Source organism: Heliconius melpomene, chromosome 19 (assembly GCF_056956725.1).
Source record: "Heliconius melpomene rosina isolate 202511_hmr_F chromosome 19, ASM5695672v1, whole genome shotgun sequence".
Lineage (NCBI taxonomy): Eukaryota > Metazoa > Arthropoda > Insecta > Lepidoptera > Nymphalidae > Heliconius > Heliconius melpomene.
This window is the reverse complement of record NC_140407.1, coordinates 2,051,396-2,068,038: the sequence shown is the minus strand read 5'-3', so window position 1 is coordinate 2,068,038 and position 16,643 is coordinate 2,051,396. Positions and strand designations below refer to the sequence as shown.

At 31.4% G+C, this 16,643-nt stretch overlaps 1 protein-coding gene across 3 annotated transcripts; it reads right to left on the bottom strand.

Moving 5' to 3' along the window:
* Positions 1-114: 114 nt before the first annotated feature.
* Osi3 (Osiris 3) lies at positions 115-16,466 on the bottom strand. Of its 3 annotated transcripts, none has more exons than XM_085203595.1 (5): positions 16,301-16,466; positions 11,657-11,817; positions 8,873-9,072; positions 6,259-6,473; positions 115-243 (listed from the first exon to the last, which is right to left on the bottom strand). In XM_085203595.1, exons 1-5 carry the CDS (start codon positions 16,364-16,366, stop codon positions 133-135), a joined length of 753 nt encoding a protein of 250 aa, XP_085059721.1. In that variant the 5' UTR covers positions 16,367-16,466; the 3' UTR covers positions 115-132. The 3 variants fall into 3 exon arrangements, with proteins under 3 accessions (XP_085059721.1, XP_085059722.1, XP_085059723.1); XM_085203596.1 differs by lacking the exon at positions 115-243 and adding an exon at positions 4,902-5,293 and having other exon boundaries at positions 16,301-16,465; XM_085203597.1 differs by lacking the exon at positions 115-243 and adding an exon at positions 4,902-5,278 and having other exon boundaries at positions 16,301-16,465.
* Positions 16,467-16,643: the final 177 nt, after the last annotated feature.

Genomic DNA, 16,643 nt, shown 5'->3' with positions numbered 1-16,643 from the left:
CGTCGTGGCGTAGGGGCACAAGCGTCTAACTCTAGGTTCCCAGGTTCTGTCTGCTTATCCTGCTATTTGTGGGATACTGTGTGAAGCTCAAAAGGGGAGAAATAAAACTAAAAAGCAATTCTATCATATTTATTAAGTGTAGTAATTATCATTTATCTTCTCGATGTCGCTATCGCGATCGTCCCATGTCGTCCAATCGTTATGGTGTGGATCCGTGAACACCTCGTACTTAACATTTTTTTGCTGTTCATTAAAATATTCATATTATTATTACTAATATTATTAACTAGTGTTACTCTCGAGGCTTCGCCTGCTTGAACTAATGTGGTTTAAAATACTTTTTATTTTTTGAACTTTTTTATTTATGAAACGATTGAAATAAATCAACATTTTTTGGGGGAGTTCTGAGAATAGCGTGTAACAAAAATGTAAAAAATTATTATTAAGAGTCCTAATATATTTATAGATCCAATAATATATTTTCTCATATTAAATCTTCTATGTACAAACAGGCGTTGTTGCGCAGTGGAACATAAGGAATAAATATATTTTATATTATTTTAAATTCCCACTCTTATACAAAAATGCTGAGTTTAGTTCCACCTAGTGACTCACTTAAAAAAAATATAATAGGTTCATTCATAAAAATTTAAAATTGTATTAAGAAACATATAACGTTTGAGTCCCCCTACGTTAAAATCTTTACATTTTTTTCAAATAATTTATTTAATTTAATTTAGCAACGACTTTTATATTATGGCAACTAGAAAAATAAATAATATGAATAAAATAAAAAGGTTTCACTCTATACACAAAGAAGTCCATTACATTTTAGTACAATTGTGAATTGCTATTATAACAACTGTTATCTAGGCTTTACGAGAAATATCCTATTTTACGACTGAGAAGCCATTTTTTGTATATTCTAAGGAAACTTTAAACGTCCCTTGATACTTCTAAAGTAACTTTGAACTACTTTTTAAGTCGTAAACTTTAGTACATTACAATATTTTTACTATTATCAGAATATGTTCTTTTTAGTTTTACTTAGAAGTTATTGAGATCGAAAAATTTTAGTGTTAATGTGATGGTCGTGGGTTCAATTCCCACTCAGGGAACAGATTTTTTAAATTTTTTTCGTGCTACCTTGTGATGAAGAGCGGCATTAAGCTCCGCTATTTAATATGCAATTCATAGAATTGTGGGCGGGTTGCGGGAAAACGTAATATGCAATTCACAGAATATTCTGGTGATATTAGTAATAAATATTTCACATAATATATGAGATTATATGGCAGTATGTATATATATTTTTAGCTTCACACTTTACCGCATATAGGGTTGGCAGAGAGATCTGAGTGTCAAGACAATCCTCTTTCCGCTGGAATTTGAGATATTGCTGAGGCCATCGAGGCGCAGGTTCGATTTACTATCGGGGGAATTAAATATATACTATCTTAGCTTCGGTATTTAGGCAAAACGCAGCGCTGAGTTCTGCTCTTAACACGCAATGCCTCAAGAATTCGGTAGAAAGTGGGGACCAGAAGTTCCTTTATGGAAAACATAATGTCTTAATGTTAGGACCCCAAGGTTCTCTGCCTATCCTGCCTGCCCTGCTATGTGCTACATACTCCACGCTGCACTTTGTTGTGACAAGAGAGGGAATCGAATCCACAGCTGTTGCGTTAACAGATTTTTTCAGTCAGTCAGCCACGATATACCTCTTCATAAATATTTAAGCTAATAAAAACATGTCTAGAAGTTATCATATAATTTCCTTTTCAATTTTATTTCGTAGAAGAACAATTGAATATTCCGATTGTTCGGTTGAATCGTATAGAGTCGTTTCAAGTCTATTATTGCGATATCGTTAAGAGTTCTAAGAACTTTTTCATTGTTGTTTAATAAAGACGAATATTTCATATGAATATGACAGGTTTTTTATATTCTATTTATTCTTTATACAAGCTTTTTTTGTGGTATTACTTATTATATAAATTGTTTTAGTAATATAGATATTTATTTTCTTCGTTTCACTATATTTCATGCGTTATTAAAATTTGCACGTATGAAAATTTAAATGGAACTCGAACCTACGCCTCATGGAATACTTTCAACTGCATCCACTACATTAAACATTTTATATGTTTCTAAATCAAAATTTAAAATATATAAGAATATTATTTTTCTGAATGAACCATTTATATTTGTTAAACGAATCCATGGCCTGGCGCAACTAAGCACAAGGTTTTGTTCATGAGAACGGGAAAATTAAAATCATTTAAATAATTCCGCTGAGTCGGAATCGAACCCACCATCAACCATCACGCTTGCAATCAGCCATCCATCATCCATATTTAATTTAACAAAAGATGGAAAATTTAAAATTATTTTAAATATTACTTTATAATCATAAGTAGGTAAGGTAGTAAGGTAGTATTAGAGCGTGGAAATAATTCATTCCCCCAAGTAGGAATCAAACCCACGGCCATCGCTATTTACAGACAGATTCAGCATCCCAGCGGCACGGCAGATGTGAATCTTACCTACGTAGGTCATACCATTAAATACCCAAGCAGGTTATTTACTATGTTAACATTTTATTATTACAAACATACTTACTTCTAATTACTCTGTATATTTTTAAAAATAATGAGAAATAAATCTCATAGCTGCCTTCAATTGTCGATAATTTATATAACATACTAGCGGATGCGCGCAGCTTCGCTTTCGCTTATTTAGGGGTGAATTCTAATAAACCATGAAACATATGTTCAATGAAATATTTTTAAGAGTCTAAATTTCAAATTTTATAAAAATCGGTGGCGATTTAAAGATTTTTCCATACAAACTTTCAACCCCTTATTTGCACCCTTAGGGGGTGAATTCTAAAAAACCATGAAACATATGTTCAATTAAATATTTTTAAGAGTCTAAATATCAAATTTTATAAAAATCGGTGGCGATTCAAGAATTTTCCCATACAAACTTTTAACCCCTTATTTGCACCCTTAGGGGGTGAATTCTAGAAAACCATGAAACATGTGTTTAATTGTATACGTTTAAGAGTCTGAATTTCAAATTTTATAAAAATTGGTGACGATTTAAAAAAAACCTATACAAACTTTCAACCCCTTATTTGCACCTTTAGGGGAAGAATTTCAGAAAATCATGAAATATGTGTTCAATTAAATACTTTTAAGAGTCTGAATTTCAAAATTTATAAGAATAGGTGCCGATTTCAATTTTTTTCCATACAAACTTTAAACCCCTATTTCACCCCTTTAGGGTTAAAATTTTTCAAAATCCCTTCTTAGTGGATGTCTAGATTACGAAAGTAAACTTTTGTCTAAATTTAACGTTTCTACCATCAGCGGTTAAGGCTGTGCGTGCGTCTTACCTCAGTCAGTGAGGACAAGTCCTTTTATATATATAGACTAGCGGACGCGCGCAGCTTCGCCTGCGGGTAACAGGGTAATAATACTCTTAGGGGTAAATTCTAATAAACTATGAAACACGTGTTCAATGAAATATTTTTAAGAGTCTTAATTTAAAATCTTATAAAAATCAGTGGCGATTTAGACACTTTTCTATACGAACTTTCAACCCCTTATTTGCACCCCTAGGGGATGAATTAAAATAAATCACGAAACATGTGTTCAATGAAATATTTTTAAAAGTGTAAGTTTCGAATTTTATAAAAATCGGTGGCGATTCAAAGATTTTCCATAAAAACTTTCAACCCCTTATTTGCACCCCTAGGGGATGAATTAAAATGAACCACGAAACATGTATTCAATGAAATATTTTTAAGAGTCTAAGTTTCAAATTTTATAAAAATCGATGGCGATTTAAAGATTTTTCCATACAAACTTTCAACCCTTTATTGGCACCCTTAGGGGGTACATTCTAAAAAACCGTGAAACACGTGCTCAATTAAATATTTATAAGAGTCCGAATTTACAATTTTATAAAAATTGGTGGCGATTTATAGATTTTTCCATACAAACTTTCAACCCCTTATTTGCACTCTTAGGGGGTGAATTCTAGAAAACCATGAAACACATGTTCAATTAAATATTTTTAAGAGTCTAAATTTAAAATTTTATAAAAATCGATGGCCATTTAAGAATTTTTCCATACACATTTTCAACCCCTTATTTGCACCCTTAGGGGAAGAATTCTAGAAAACCTTGAAACATGTGTTCAATTAAATACTTTTAAGAGTCTGAATTTCAAATTTTATAAGAATCGGTGCCGATTTAATTTTTTTTTCATACAAACTTTCAACCCCTATTTCACCCCTTTAGAATTAAAATTTTTCAAAATCCCTTCTTAGTGGATGTCCAGATTACGAAAGTAAACATCTGTCCAAATTCCACATTTCTACCATCAGCGGTTACGACTGTGCGCTCGTCTTACCTCAGTCAGTGAGGACAAGTCCTTTTATATATATAGATTATTGTTAATAATAAAGCTTAGGCTTAGGTTATAATTGGATACCTTCTGAGTCCAATTATGAATCTAATTCTACGTAGTTACTTTATACCTTTTGCCCACATGGTCCATTGGATATTACTAAGTTACTTCAAAATTAATAGCCTGTTGTTCCTCGGTAAATGAAACAATAATATATTTAACATAAGCTGTTAGGTTAAGTTTTTCATTTGCATGAAATTTAGTATTATATATACAGTATACATATATGGAATACTAAGCTTCATATAAGCGAATAGAAGAGTTAAAAAAATATAAAATAATAAAATAAATGTTAGTGAACATTTCGTTTAATCCACAAATAAATAATTATTAGTACTAAAATAAATTAATAATATTAATAATCAAGCAAACGCTTATAAATGCGACAACAGCTGTACAAGTTAGTAAGGAAATAGATCAAATAAATATGTATGTATATATTAATATTTACAATACGATCGATACCAAAACGTGTACTAAGACTGAGTTAATAATAACATAGGTATTTTTTTAAATATTACTTGGATTTTCACCCATAGACGTCAATTAGCGGTTAACTGATATTAAGCTTCTAAGTTAGATGCTAATGGATATTTCTGAATGTAAAATAATGAACTTCATGCTAAAATTATTGTAAATAATGAAATTCTTGCTAAATTTATTGCAAATAATGAATTTCTTGCAATGGATTTTTTGCTATGTTATAATTAACTTAGTCATTTTATGCTGTTTATTTTGTTATGTTGAACTTTACAGCTCAAAATCTCCGTCAAGTCCCATTCACCAATATGATTTAGTCCTTTTTGATGATCGCCTGAAAAGTATTCGTATATTAGTTCTTATTATAACGAGTTAAACATAACACTATATAAGGATATTAATAAGGTTACATTAGTTTTCTTGATTTATTTTTTTTAATTTTAAAAATGTAGATTTATTGTTGTGTTTATTAGTAGATAATAATGAGCAGTAGCAATTGTTGTTATATAATTGGTAAATAATATACAATATTTGGTTAGTTCATTCATTAGTTTTCCAAATAAATTATTATTTTAGATATATTATTCAGAATCTCCAATTATAATTATACTTGGATAGCTTACATACACATACACATCTGTGTGTGTGTTTTTATATAAAAACGAAGAAGGCTCATGACTTACAATTTTAGTAAGTATATTTTACTACATTAAGGTGCTGAAATTGTTTAAATTATAATATTACTTTTAAAATTAAATTCGAATCTACTAACGCCATAGCTTCGAAATAAAATGAAAAAGAAAATGAAAGACAGTGATTTGTATATTGTATTGTATTTATTCATGCTTCCATGCAATAATAAATAAGATTCATGGAATCGACTGATATATTTAGATATGAAGGTATACCTCTATCTACAACACTAGAATAATTATCATGTAAATACTAACTTGTTGTTAGTAAAACATGCAATATCTACAAACTATATAACTGAACAACCATCTCTTTCTTATTAATATAATAAGAAAAGGATAGCGATTAAGTGAGGGAAGAAATTAAATAATCAGTCGCTTCCATTCATAATTAGATAATAACTAGAATTAAAGAAAAAATAATGAAAATAAAACAATAGAAACAAGAAATTCATTGCACTTAATTAAGTCTTAAAATAAAAGAAAATTAAATACCTAAAAGACAGATATAAAGATTCAATATATGATTATCTATGGCCAAGTTTCTTAATATGTAACAACATGCAGATGCAAGTCATGCCTAAAACATGCACATTTAATCGGTCACCTGAGGAGAGAATAACTTCTTAAGTCCGATGATTGTGGCTAGTAAGAGCGCGATTTTGGATATCAGGAGGGCCTTTCCGACCATCAGGTATAGACCTTTGAAGGTCAGAGCTCCTAGAAGTCCCAACTTCATGGCTGCGGCAGCTAGGAATGGCCCCATGTTCTTGTTTCTCGCTCTACCGCTCTCTATATCCTTGTGGGCTTTCATTGAAACACCTGTTAGAAGAAAAATACAAATTAAAGTATTCATTCACATGAAAGATTGAAAAATATTTTGGAAAGCTCTGATCATTTCGCCATATGTGGAACGTATATTTTACTGAAGACAGTATTTAGTATTTACGTCAAAATTGAAGGAAGCTTAACATTTCTCCATACTTAAAGGTTACTTGGTTAAGACTCTTTTTTTCTTTTATATCCAGATCAAACCCATAACTATTTAGCTTAAAGGGCAATTCCTTGAATTAAATGTTTTTCCAAACAAGTATCTCGTTGCAGACCAATTTGTTGTCCTAAATTAACAACTGTCGAGACGATAATGTCTATTCTAATTAGTAAGCCCATTTGTTTCTGTCTAAACTCTGCTAATCCTTAAATATAATTCGTGAACGTTAAAACTAAATTAAGTAATATTTTTCATTCAATTATTTTTATATAGCTCAAGATGGTTAATTATTTAAGTTACGCGGAAAAGGTTTATTGCCTGCCGCCGAATTACATCCGCCTTATTTTCGAGGTATTGCCTGATGAGTGGCGAAACTGAACGCCGTGCTTTGATTTTTTACCAGGGCAAGGTAATAAAAATAGTGGGAATCGAACCCACAGCAGTCATGTATACAGTCACACTCTTGGACCTCGTTATTAATAATTCGTTTATGTTGTGTAGTATATTTTATAATTAACGTATATTGAATGAAAAAATATTGAAAAGTCATCAGTAAATTACTTATAATTAAAAAAGTATATGAATAATATTACGACCATTAACGAGAATACTTTTTAATAACAAATTTCCAAAGGAAGGAAAATAAAAATGCAGGTAAATATAAATTATTAAATTATTTCATCGACGCCTTATCATTATAATGATAAACGACACCCTCGCCCACTTTTTCTTCAAAAATGTGATTTATTAAGTTCGAAATGTACACGTTTCTCGATGAAAATTTCCATATTATTTAAAAATATGATCTATTGGTCACCGTCGTAATTTTTTATTGGGCATAATTTTCAATATAATTTTCCTTAAAAGACAGGTAAAGTAAGAATTGAGGAAAAATTGCAATTCTGATAAATTTCTTTAATTCAAGGGACAATGAATTTCAATCAAAAAAATATGGAAAAATGCTTGCGAATATTTCACATATTATGGCCATTACGATGGAAACAGAATAGTTATTATATAATTATGTATATCTGCTATTTTTATTTTTAGTAGGCAGGGAGAAAATCTCTATTTCCAGGCTTGATTCGAAATGTTACGGGAGAGAACTCAACGCCACGCTCCCCTTAGAAGGCATTGAACCCATAACCATAGCGTTTATCTGGCAAACTATGGCATCAAAATATATGTGTTAATACTTAAAATACCGATTTTTTTATTTAAATATAGAGCAATTTTACTATATTTTCTGTCAATTTACGCCAATATGAATCCCGGGGGATTTGTCTACTTAAGACTAATACTTTGGAATCAAATTACACTCGAGGGATGCGTTTATATTTGTAAAGTAGGCCCAATTAAATAAAGTATAGCTTTGAGAATTGTTTCAGTGAAGGTGGGGAAAATTTTATGAGTGCAAAGAGGTGATAGTTTCATATCACTATATTCTTTCTATATGGCTATCTCAGAAAATGTGAAAAACATTTTTAATGGTATTCCATACGTAGGAAAAAAAAAATATTTTTAGGAAACGTAAAAAAAATTGAAAGTAAACTGAAGCTTTACACGGTATCCCGCACATAGCAGGGTAGGCAGAGGGAACCTAGTGCTAAGGCACTTTATAATATCTTATATTATGTAGTGTCTTAACACTATAATATCTATCACTATAAAATATACGTATAATTACTTATATTTTGTATGAAGTTATATAAAGGCTTAATAGTGTAAGGACAACTGTTCAACTCTTAAGCTATAATAATTATAAGGTGATAATGCGGATTACACTTCTCAACTCACAAGGCTCGGTCTCAAAGTCTTTGCTCGTTTCCTGTTATCGTAACTTGTAGTTTACTTGTAAGGACATATTAATGCAATGAAGCGTTAATATAGAACTTACAAATAGAGATTATATCGCGGAGGAATGGATAACTAAGTAAACGCAATGTTTGTGAGTTCGATTCCCATTTGAGGTAATGAAACATTATTTTAATATCCTCTTCCTGTCAAAGACTAAGCGCGTAGTCTCGCGCAGTCTAGCAGTCTCGAATTCCGGCGGAGAGAGGAGAACGGAATGTTAAACTTAATATTAGTTTCGCTTGTGACAATATCTTTATCGTCATAACATATACATAATTATATATTAGTAATACATAAAAATAATTTAATTTATACCTATATTGACCAAATGAATCCAAAATGATAAATAATTAAGTCAAATATATTCACTTACCCACTCCTAAGCTTCCATCCTTCTCCTTCTTGCCCGCGATGACTACATCTGCGGTGTCTAACAATCTGTACCTAATAGACCGCGTGGTGGCGAAGTTCCATAGTTTCTCGAAGATTAGATTTTGTGCTTGGTCCTCCAAGGAAGTGGCAGATCTAGCTAAGGACTCTGATCTGATTGGTATTTCTGCTGCAGCTCCATTGCTAGAATGTATAAAAAGGTATATTGTTATTTTCTTTTAACTGTTACTATATAAGGCATATCCGAGGAATAAAAATGAATTAAACGTCTGAATGTGAACACCAATTTTCAGGGTTCGATTATCAATTGCAGTAATGAATTATTTTCACTTTCACTAATAACAAGACAAACCTCCGCTACTCTACAAGCAATGTCTCGAAAATTTAGTAGAAATAGGGAAACAGAGACATTAAGTTTCCCCACTTTAAAACAATAGGAGCAAATATGTTGTATGTGTGCCAGAGAGGGGAAACGGAAAACATTTATTTCGTCGATTAGGGGTCGAACCCACCCCTATCTTGTTTATTAAAATTGTTCTAGTGCCCCAAGGTAACTGCTTATTAATATTTTGATAGAATTATTTAAGCAACATTGATTTATAATTAGCATTTCACTGCCAATTCAACTAAAACTTTATTCGAATATCAGAATTAGCGAGTCTTTCGACAGATTGACATGACGCTATAATTGAATTAACTTACTGGTTCTTTACGAATTCTACTGTTTTAACGATCCAATGGCACGATTCGTTATTCTCAGTAAGTTAAATAAATATACAAATTTTTCAATTTTATTATTTTAATAGAATAAAATTTAAGTATGAAAAAAAAAATTAGGTAGGCAAACGTTACAGACTAGAAATAATATATGAGCAATCTGTATATAAAAAATTCTTCGGGAACGGAACAAAATGGGATTTTACATTTTGTAATCAACGCAAATGAAGTTGCGTGTTATAAATATAAAACAAAAAAGTTTAATTAAATTTCTGGCTTTCGAACAGTTTTCTTCTCATGCTTTATCCCGCATAGCAGGATAAGTAGATGATATCAGTTGTCCTAACCCACTGAAATATTTAGCACTGAAACCTATCCTCATGTCTTGTCTTACAACATTCAGAAAATAAAAAATAAATATAATCCTTCAAGCGAGGATTGAACTCACAACCACAGTATTGACAGTCAGATTCAGTTCCAATACACCACAAAGATTTTGTCATCTAAGACATACTCGTATGTACAAATCTCTTGATTATCTTTCAGACAATATTCTTTATATACGATTTTCAACCTAAAATTACCTTGTTTTTTTCCTACAACTGATACAGTGTTATTTATTACTAGTGGACCCGGACGCGGCTACGCCTGCTTCAACTATAAGAATATTTATTAAATATATTCATGAAATTATTTTCAATTCTCAATAGAATTAGTAAGAAAATATAAGCCCAAATAATCAAAAATAATAAAAAGTAGATACACATTGTTAGAAAAAATTATCTGAGTTATTGAAATGAACTAACAAAAGGATTAAAAGTAACTAAAGGATAGGTATTCTTTATATTAGAAAAAGTACCTAAAGTTTTCCGTACGTGCGTACATAGATATCGACTCTACGAAATAACTAAACATTTCTCTCTATTAAGTAGGATAATTTTAGCGGGCAATATCAAATAAAATAAGAAGAGAATCAAAGTGTATTTTAAATTAATTATAAACAACAAATAAAGTTCGAAAATGTATGAAAATTTATAAAACCGTCAACGTCATCTCCCCGTTCGCGTCGGTCATACTGTGACGCCCGCTAGGTGGCTAGGTCATTTGGAATCAGTGACATCTCCTTAATTATTTATTAGTATGTTATACAGTAAACTATAATTTCAATCTAGATAAAATTCTAAAAGTGACTATTATATTTATTTTCATAAGGATGAATATCAAAACGTCGCGGTAGCGGTCGCGTAGCAACGACGGTTGTTATTAACATGGCAGAATAAATTGCATATCAAATTAGAATTTACTTTAAAATATATTAGTATATATGTGTAATGTAATGTTATATAGCCTATAGCACTTCTGAAGAATGCAGCTTTCATACAAAACAAAAACAATGAAAATCGGACCAGTAGATCCAGAGATCTTAGCGTTCAAACAAACAAACAAACAAACAAACAAACAAACTCTTCCGCTTTATTATATTAGTATAGATTTAATAATTCATTTTATATAACAGAAAATATAAAGTAGCACTTAAGTCAATTCACGTTTACGTCGTGAAAAATTGGAGGCATTTGCTACGAAAATTTACGTAATGGAATAAACCTATATAATTCTTTAATTCTACTGAAAGGCAAAAATCAAAGATTTATTTTATTCAGTCCAAATATAAACTAGATTCTAACAAAAAAGTAGGTCTTATTGAGAGAACTGCTGAAGTGAACTTAGAAGCCAGTTTTTCTAAGTAGTTATTTTAGTTTAGTTTATTCAGTGAATGTGGAAGAGTTGAATTGAAATTTCAGAGCGATTTTATATGTTTTATTTATATTTATTGTCGTAATATGTTAATATTAACGAGCGACCCGCTCGTGGCTTTACTCACTTTAACTACAGAATTGTTCATTTATCAAGTGTTTGGACTTTTGGGCGGAAAGGTCACTCTGCTTACCCTACTACGCGTGACACTCTACTATTGAGAATCGAACCTATAACCATTACGTTCTTAATATTATACAGCTAAATAATAACTAAATTACTACAAAACACTGACCTCTCATCAACAATCATAAGATCATCTGAAAGCTGAACAGCAGCGGTCCTAAGCATCCTGTCCACATAGCCCACCAGCTCGACGGCGATGCAGGATGAAGTTTCTCGTGATATACATTTCTTTGTAAGGCCGCGTTTTAGGGTTTCTTCTGATGTTGACATCTGAAATTCAAATATTAAGGAATATTTATATTTTAATCTATAATTTTTTATTTGCCCTCGTGGCACAAGGCCATAAGCAAGCGACTGTAAACGCAACGGTTGTGGGTTCGATCCTCACTCCAAGTTTTATAAAGAAAAAGGCTTTTTCTCCAAAATTTAGCTGTAATTTCTAAATATAAGAATAATTCACTTAATTAATTAACTATTTATCCGCTTATAAAAAATGTGTTTCTCTATGACAATACAACTCTCGATTATTTTCTGAAGAAAGTATGAACATTACATTCTTTGTAGGAATTGTGAACTTTCTTTGGAGGAATACAAGAAAATTCTTGTAAGTACATGGAATAGTGTGAATGAGATTATTATTGTATTGTAATAGTGATTCGAATCATTACCACAGTATATATAAACGCGGTGTGGGTTTGATTCCCACCGGTGGAATGAAATATTCAATATTTTCATCTCCTCGCTCTGGTTGCGAAGCAAAGTGCAGCTGGCCGCAGTTTAACCTCACAACAAGCAATGTCTCCAGAATTCGGCAGAATGTATATAACGAAAGTGTGTTAATGGGTACGGAGTGCCTTATCACTAGGTTCTCTGGTTTTCTTGACTACTTCTTCTTTGCATTTAAGCTCTATAATCACCACTCGGGCATACATTCTAATTAAAAGTAACAAGTGATTAATACAAATTGGGTCGGTAAAAGCGTGTGTATCGCCTTTCAACCGTATCTAGTGCAACGCTTAAGGTCTTATTTAGAGAGAAAATTGATTATATTGGTGTTAGACAAGAAACGGGTAAAAAATATATAAGTATATACAGTTTTTACTAATTATTTTAAGGAAAGCAAAATAAATATAAAAATAACATTTAATATTAATACTTTATTAGAAAACTAAAAAAAAGATCGTAACGGATTTCGTAGGTTTCCAAGAGGTTCAAATTTCAAGAACTCGCTCACCGGTGTCGACGCAAAGTGCGGCGTTCAGCTCCGCCACTCGACACTCAATGCCTAAACAATTCAACCGAAAATGGAGAATGGAGCGTCTTTACATCAGGTTCCCTCTGTCTAAGATTAATTATAGAAGGAGCAATAATTGCTTACGAGATTTAATCAACTTTTGTTAACAACTATAACTTTTATACCAATTACAATTTAGCTTTTATAGCTATTACACATTAAATAAATCATTTAAGTATATTACTTTATATACTACCTTCAATGAACTTTATTATACACAAAAGTAATAATTTCATAAAAGCCTAGTGTCCTCAGCCATTTTCTCTAATTATTTAATGTCGTTTGATGACATTCATAAAGAAGTAATCGTGTAAATGTATGTTCTTTTATTATGACTAGTATTGTATTCGGTTTTAGTAGACTGATTTTTTTTATTTCACGCTGTATCCTGTAGATAGCAAAGGTTAAGGAAAGCAAACAGAAGTTATTGTTAAAACACTACTCTCATTGTGTGATGAGTGACTGAACTCTAGTCTATCTTAGTGAGGAAATGGAAATGATTCATTTCCCTGAGTAGGAATCGAATCAATGACCGTCCCGTTTACAGTCTGTGGCACTGCGATACAACGGCCTCACTAATTACATTTTTCGTATCATTTAGATCCGTATATTTTACAGAGAGGTGTAAATTGTATAAAGCTTTAAATTTAACTTGCTTAATTTAAATTCTAAAGTCACTATTGCTCAAAGTAAACTTTGCATTAATAACTGTTTAAAACTGAACTACAGAACGTATTAGATTAGATTACGTAGATTAATTAGATTACGTATTTCATTTTCTCGAGAGGGAATCGAACCCTCAATCTGTCGCGTTGTGGGCTCCATTCCCTCTCGTTTCCTCACTTGTAAAACAATGTTGGCATATTTATGTAGGACTACAAATAATGACTGTGATTTCAAATTGTCATTTTTTTCATATTTCCATATAAATAAGATGTTTCATTATTATTTCCAATCTAGTATAGAGCGAAGTTCGGATAGTGGAGGCGAGTTTTAATGAGCTTAAGGCCCTTATACTTAGACTTGAATCGCAAATCTTAGGAACTGCTCTGAGCTTTTGCTTCTGCGTGCAACGCGAAGGTGTCAGCACGGTGAGTCTATGAAATGGTAAGTACGTTTTCCTTTTGCTCTGCCTTCATTCTGCCTTCTATTCAAATGTCTTTAAAATTCTTCGTTACTGAGTGACTAGAAAAATAACTTGAAATTTTTTTTTTCCTATTTAAAAAATATTTTTCCCCATTTCCATTCAAATTTCGGAAAATCTTCTCTTAAGTTCCTCCCACGGACTAACATATCAAATTTCATCGTTCTACGTATTGTAATTTTCTGTCAGTAATAAGAAATTCCTCTTCTTCACAGGTCACTTCGTAATGAAATATTTTTCTATATATATTTAAATTTACATGACCAAAATAAACTATAATTTGTTTAAAGAATTACAACAAAATGAAATAAGGAAATAGTAAAAAACAAAACTATCTATTTATTAGTTCATCGATATCTAGTCGAATAGAAATCTGAGAAAGATAACTCGTGTTCAAGCATGCGTTGTAAATCACTCATTGTTTTTACTCTACGCATAAATAAATTCAATATTGCGTTTTTGCTTAATAATGTTTTTTTTTATTTTAATCCAAATTTTATATGCTGTCAGTGTTTTATTAATAATCTATGATAATGATAATCTATAATAGGTTACTTATTAATAGTAAATTGGATATTTAATTAATTAATTTATTTATTTTATTAGCCTAGGAATTATGTCGGATGCAAGTGCCTTGCTATGTGTGTCTCTGGAGTTAGCCCTCCCGGACGCCCAAGGAAGCGCTGGTTGGATGTCGTGATGCAGGACATGAGAGCCAGTGGTCTTACCACACAGGACAGGTTAAGCAGGAAGACAGACTCTGGCAACATACAGGATTAATGTCAGGAGGAAGAAGAAGAAGAGTAAATTAGATTTTTAATTCTGGTAATAAATATTTATATCTTTAATTTATTATATTAATTATGTATTAATCCAGTGTGCTCATTATGCATGGTGGCGTTGAGGGTCAGTTTCTGAACGTACATGCGGTATTGCATAATCGATGTCTATTGAGATTATGTTGATTGACGAAATTGTGATAGCTATTTTTATTCCTGTTTTGGTGCGCAGCGTTAAGCGCGCGTCCGCGGCTCAACAGACAATATTTCATAATTATATTGTCTTTTTAATATGTTTTCTCTGTGGTAGAAAAGCTTTAATTAGGAGGGTAAATGAGAAAATGTCGCTTACACTCTTTTATCTACTGCCTGGTTTTAAAACAAAAAAAGTCATACGTAATTATTGTATTTTTTTTTATTATTTTTAGTTTCACATTTTATGTAGGCATCGGGGAGGGGAAATGAAAATCCATTCCAATAAATCCATCCATTAAAAGATTATTCAACAGTTACACATACTGTGATGGAAAAGTTCTTGAATTTACTTTAAAAATATATTTCTCCCATTTATATTCGATAAACCCTAAAAATATTTTTTTTCTTTTTCCCAGTTCTTTTTCTTAAGGCTTATCTCCTTTAGATAATAAATAATATCGTCAAAAGTTAGACCTTTAAGTGGCTACCAACACGCTAAATTGTATTTGCACACAGATCTTCTTATTTCTTATTATAGTATAATTTTAAAAAATAGTTCGATTTATCGAAAGACCCTTTTAAGTATAATTTTATATATTTATTATACCATTTTAAATGTATAAAATTATACTACTATTCTATTTGGTATATAATTTGTTTAGCTTTACGCTGTAGGCAGAGAAAGTCTGGGAACTTAGTGTTAACATACTTCGTTCTCATTATGATTTCTGGAGGCATTGGGTATTGGGAGGCGGAGCTCAACCCCGCGCTTTGCTTTGTTACTAGAGGGAGAAAGTAAAAATATTAAATATTTAATTTTCAAGAGTGGGAATCGAACCCACAATCGATCGCGTTTATAGTCGCACGCTGCGCCACTACTGGCCGCAAGACTTTATAATCTACTTAAACTATGCAATATAATTCGTGAATAAAGAATATTATAAGAATATTGAAGGGAGAGATTAAGTGCTGTGCCTTCTCCATGAAAAGAAGAGAATGTATTTTTAGAAAATTTTAGTGCCTATAGGCACTAAAATTGTCATTCCATATTTTCATTTCAGCCACATTCTCAGTGGCTTTTATGAAGTAAAATATGAATTTTAAGATTTTATTATAATTTATTATATTATATTCGATTCTCAAAAACTGGGAAAATAGAAAAATTTGGGGGACAACTAAGGGTTCTGTATAACACAGACAGGTAGGTACAGGTAATATAGTTTAAGCTTTAATATATAGCCTAACGGTGTTAAGTTCCGCGTTCCCTTATATAATCAGAGCCTTCTGTTTATTTCAGTCACCATCTGCATTAACAACTTCAGAAAATCTTAAAAAGCTCACCACATCGTCAATTTCATCAGACCTCGCTATCCCGACAAACAGTACTAACAAAAGGAAACTTTTCATTTTAAATGTTATATCAATACACTTCACTTGACACTGTATTAGATACTCTATTTATTATATTAACGGCCGTTGCTTCGACGGCAAATGCAGAAATGCGTGAAGGAAAACTGTTTTATAGATGCACGCATGTATGGAGTAGTTAAGTGGGGTACGATATTATAACAAGATAATTTCTAGTTGAAAGACTACTAAATGCCATAATATTAGTTCTTGACTGTAATGTCATTTGGATTTGGTATATTTGAAATTTTATGTTATTCATATCTAAACTAATATT

Excerpts from the sequence above, each read along its gene's own strand:
- Osi3 (XM_085203595.1), bottom strand. The coding sequence starts at position 16,366 with ATGAAAAGTTTCCTTTTGTTAGTACTGTTTGTCGGGATAGCGAGGTCT. Across the intron at positions 11,818-16,300 it reads CTGATGAAATTGACGATGTG|ATGTCAACATCAGAAGAAAC; the intron begins GTGAGCTTTTTA and ends TTTGAATTTCAG. Across the intron at positions 244-6,258 it reads AGAAGTTATTCTCTCCTCAG|CAAAAAAATGTTAAGTACGA; the intron begins GTGACCGATTAA and ends TTTAATGAACAG.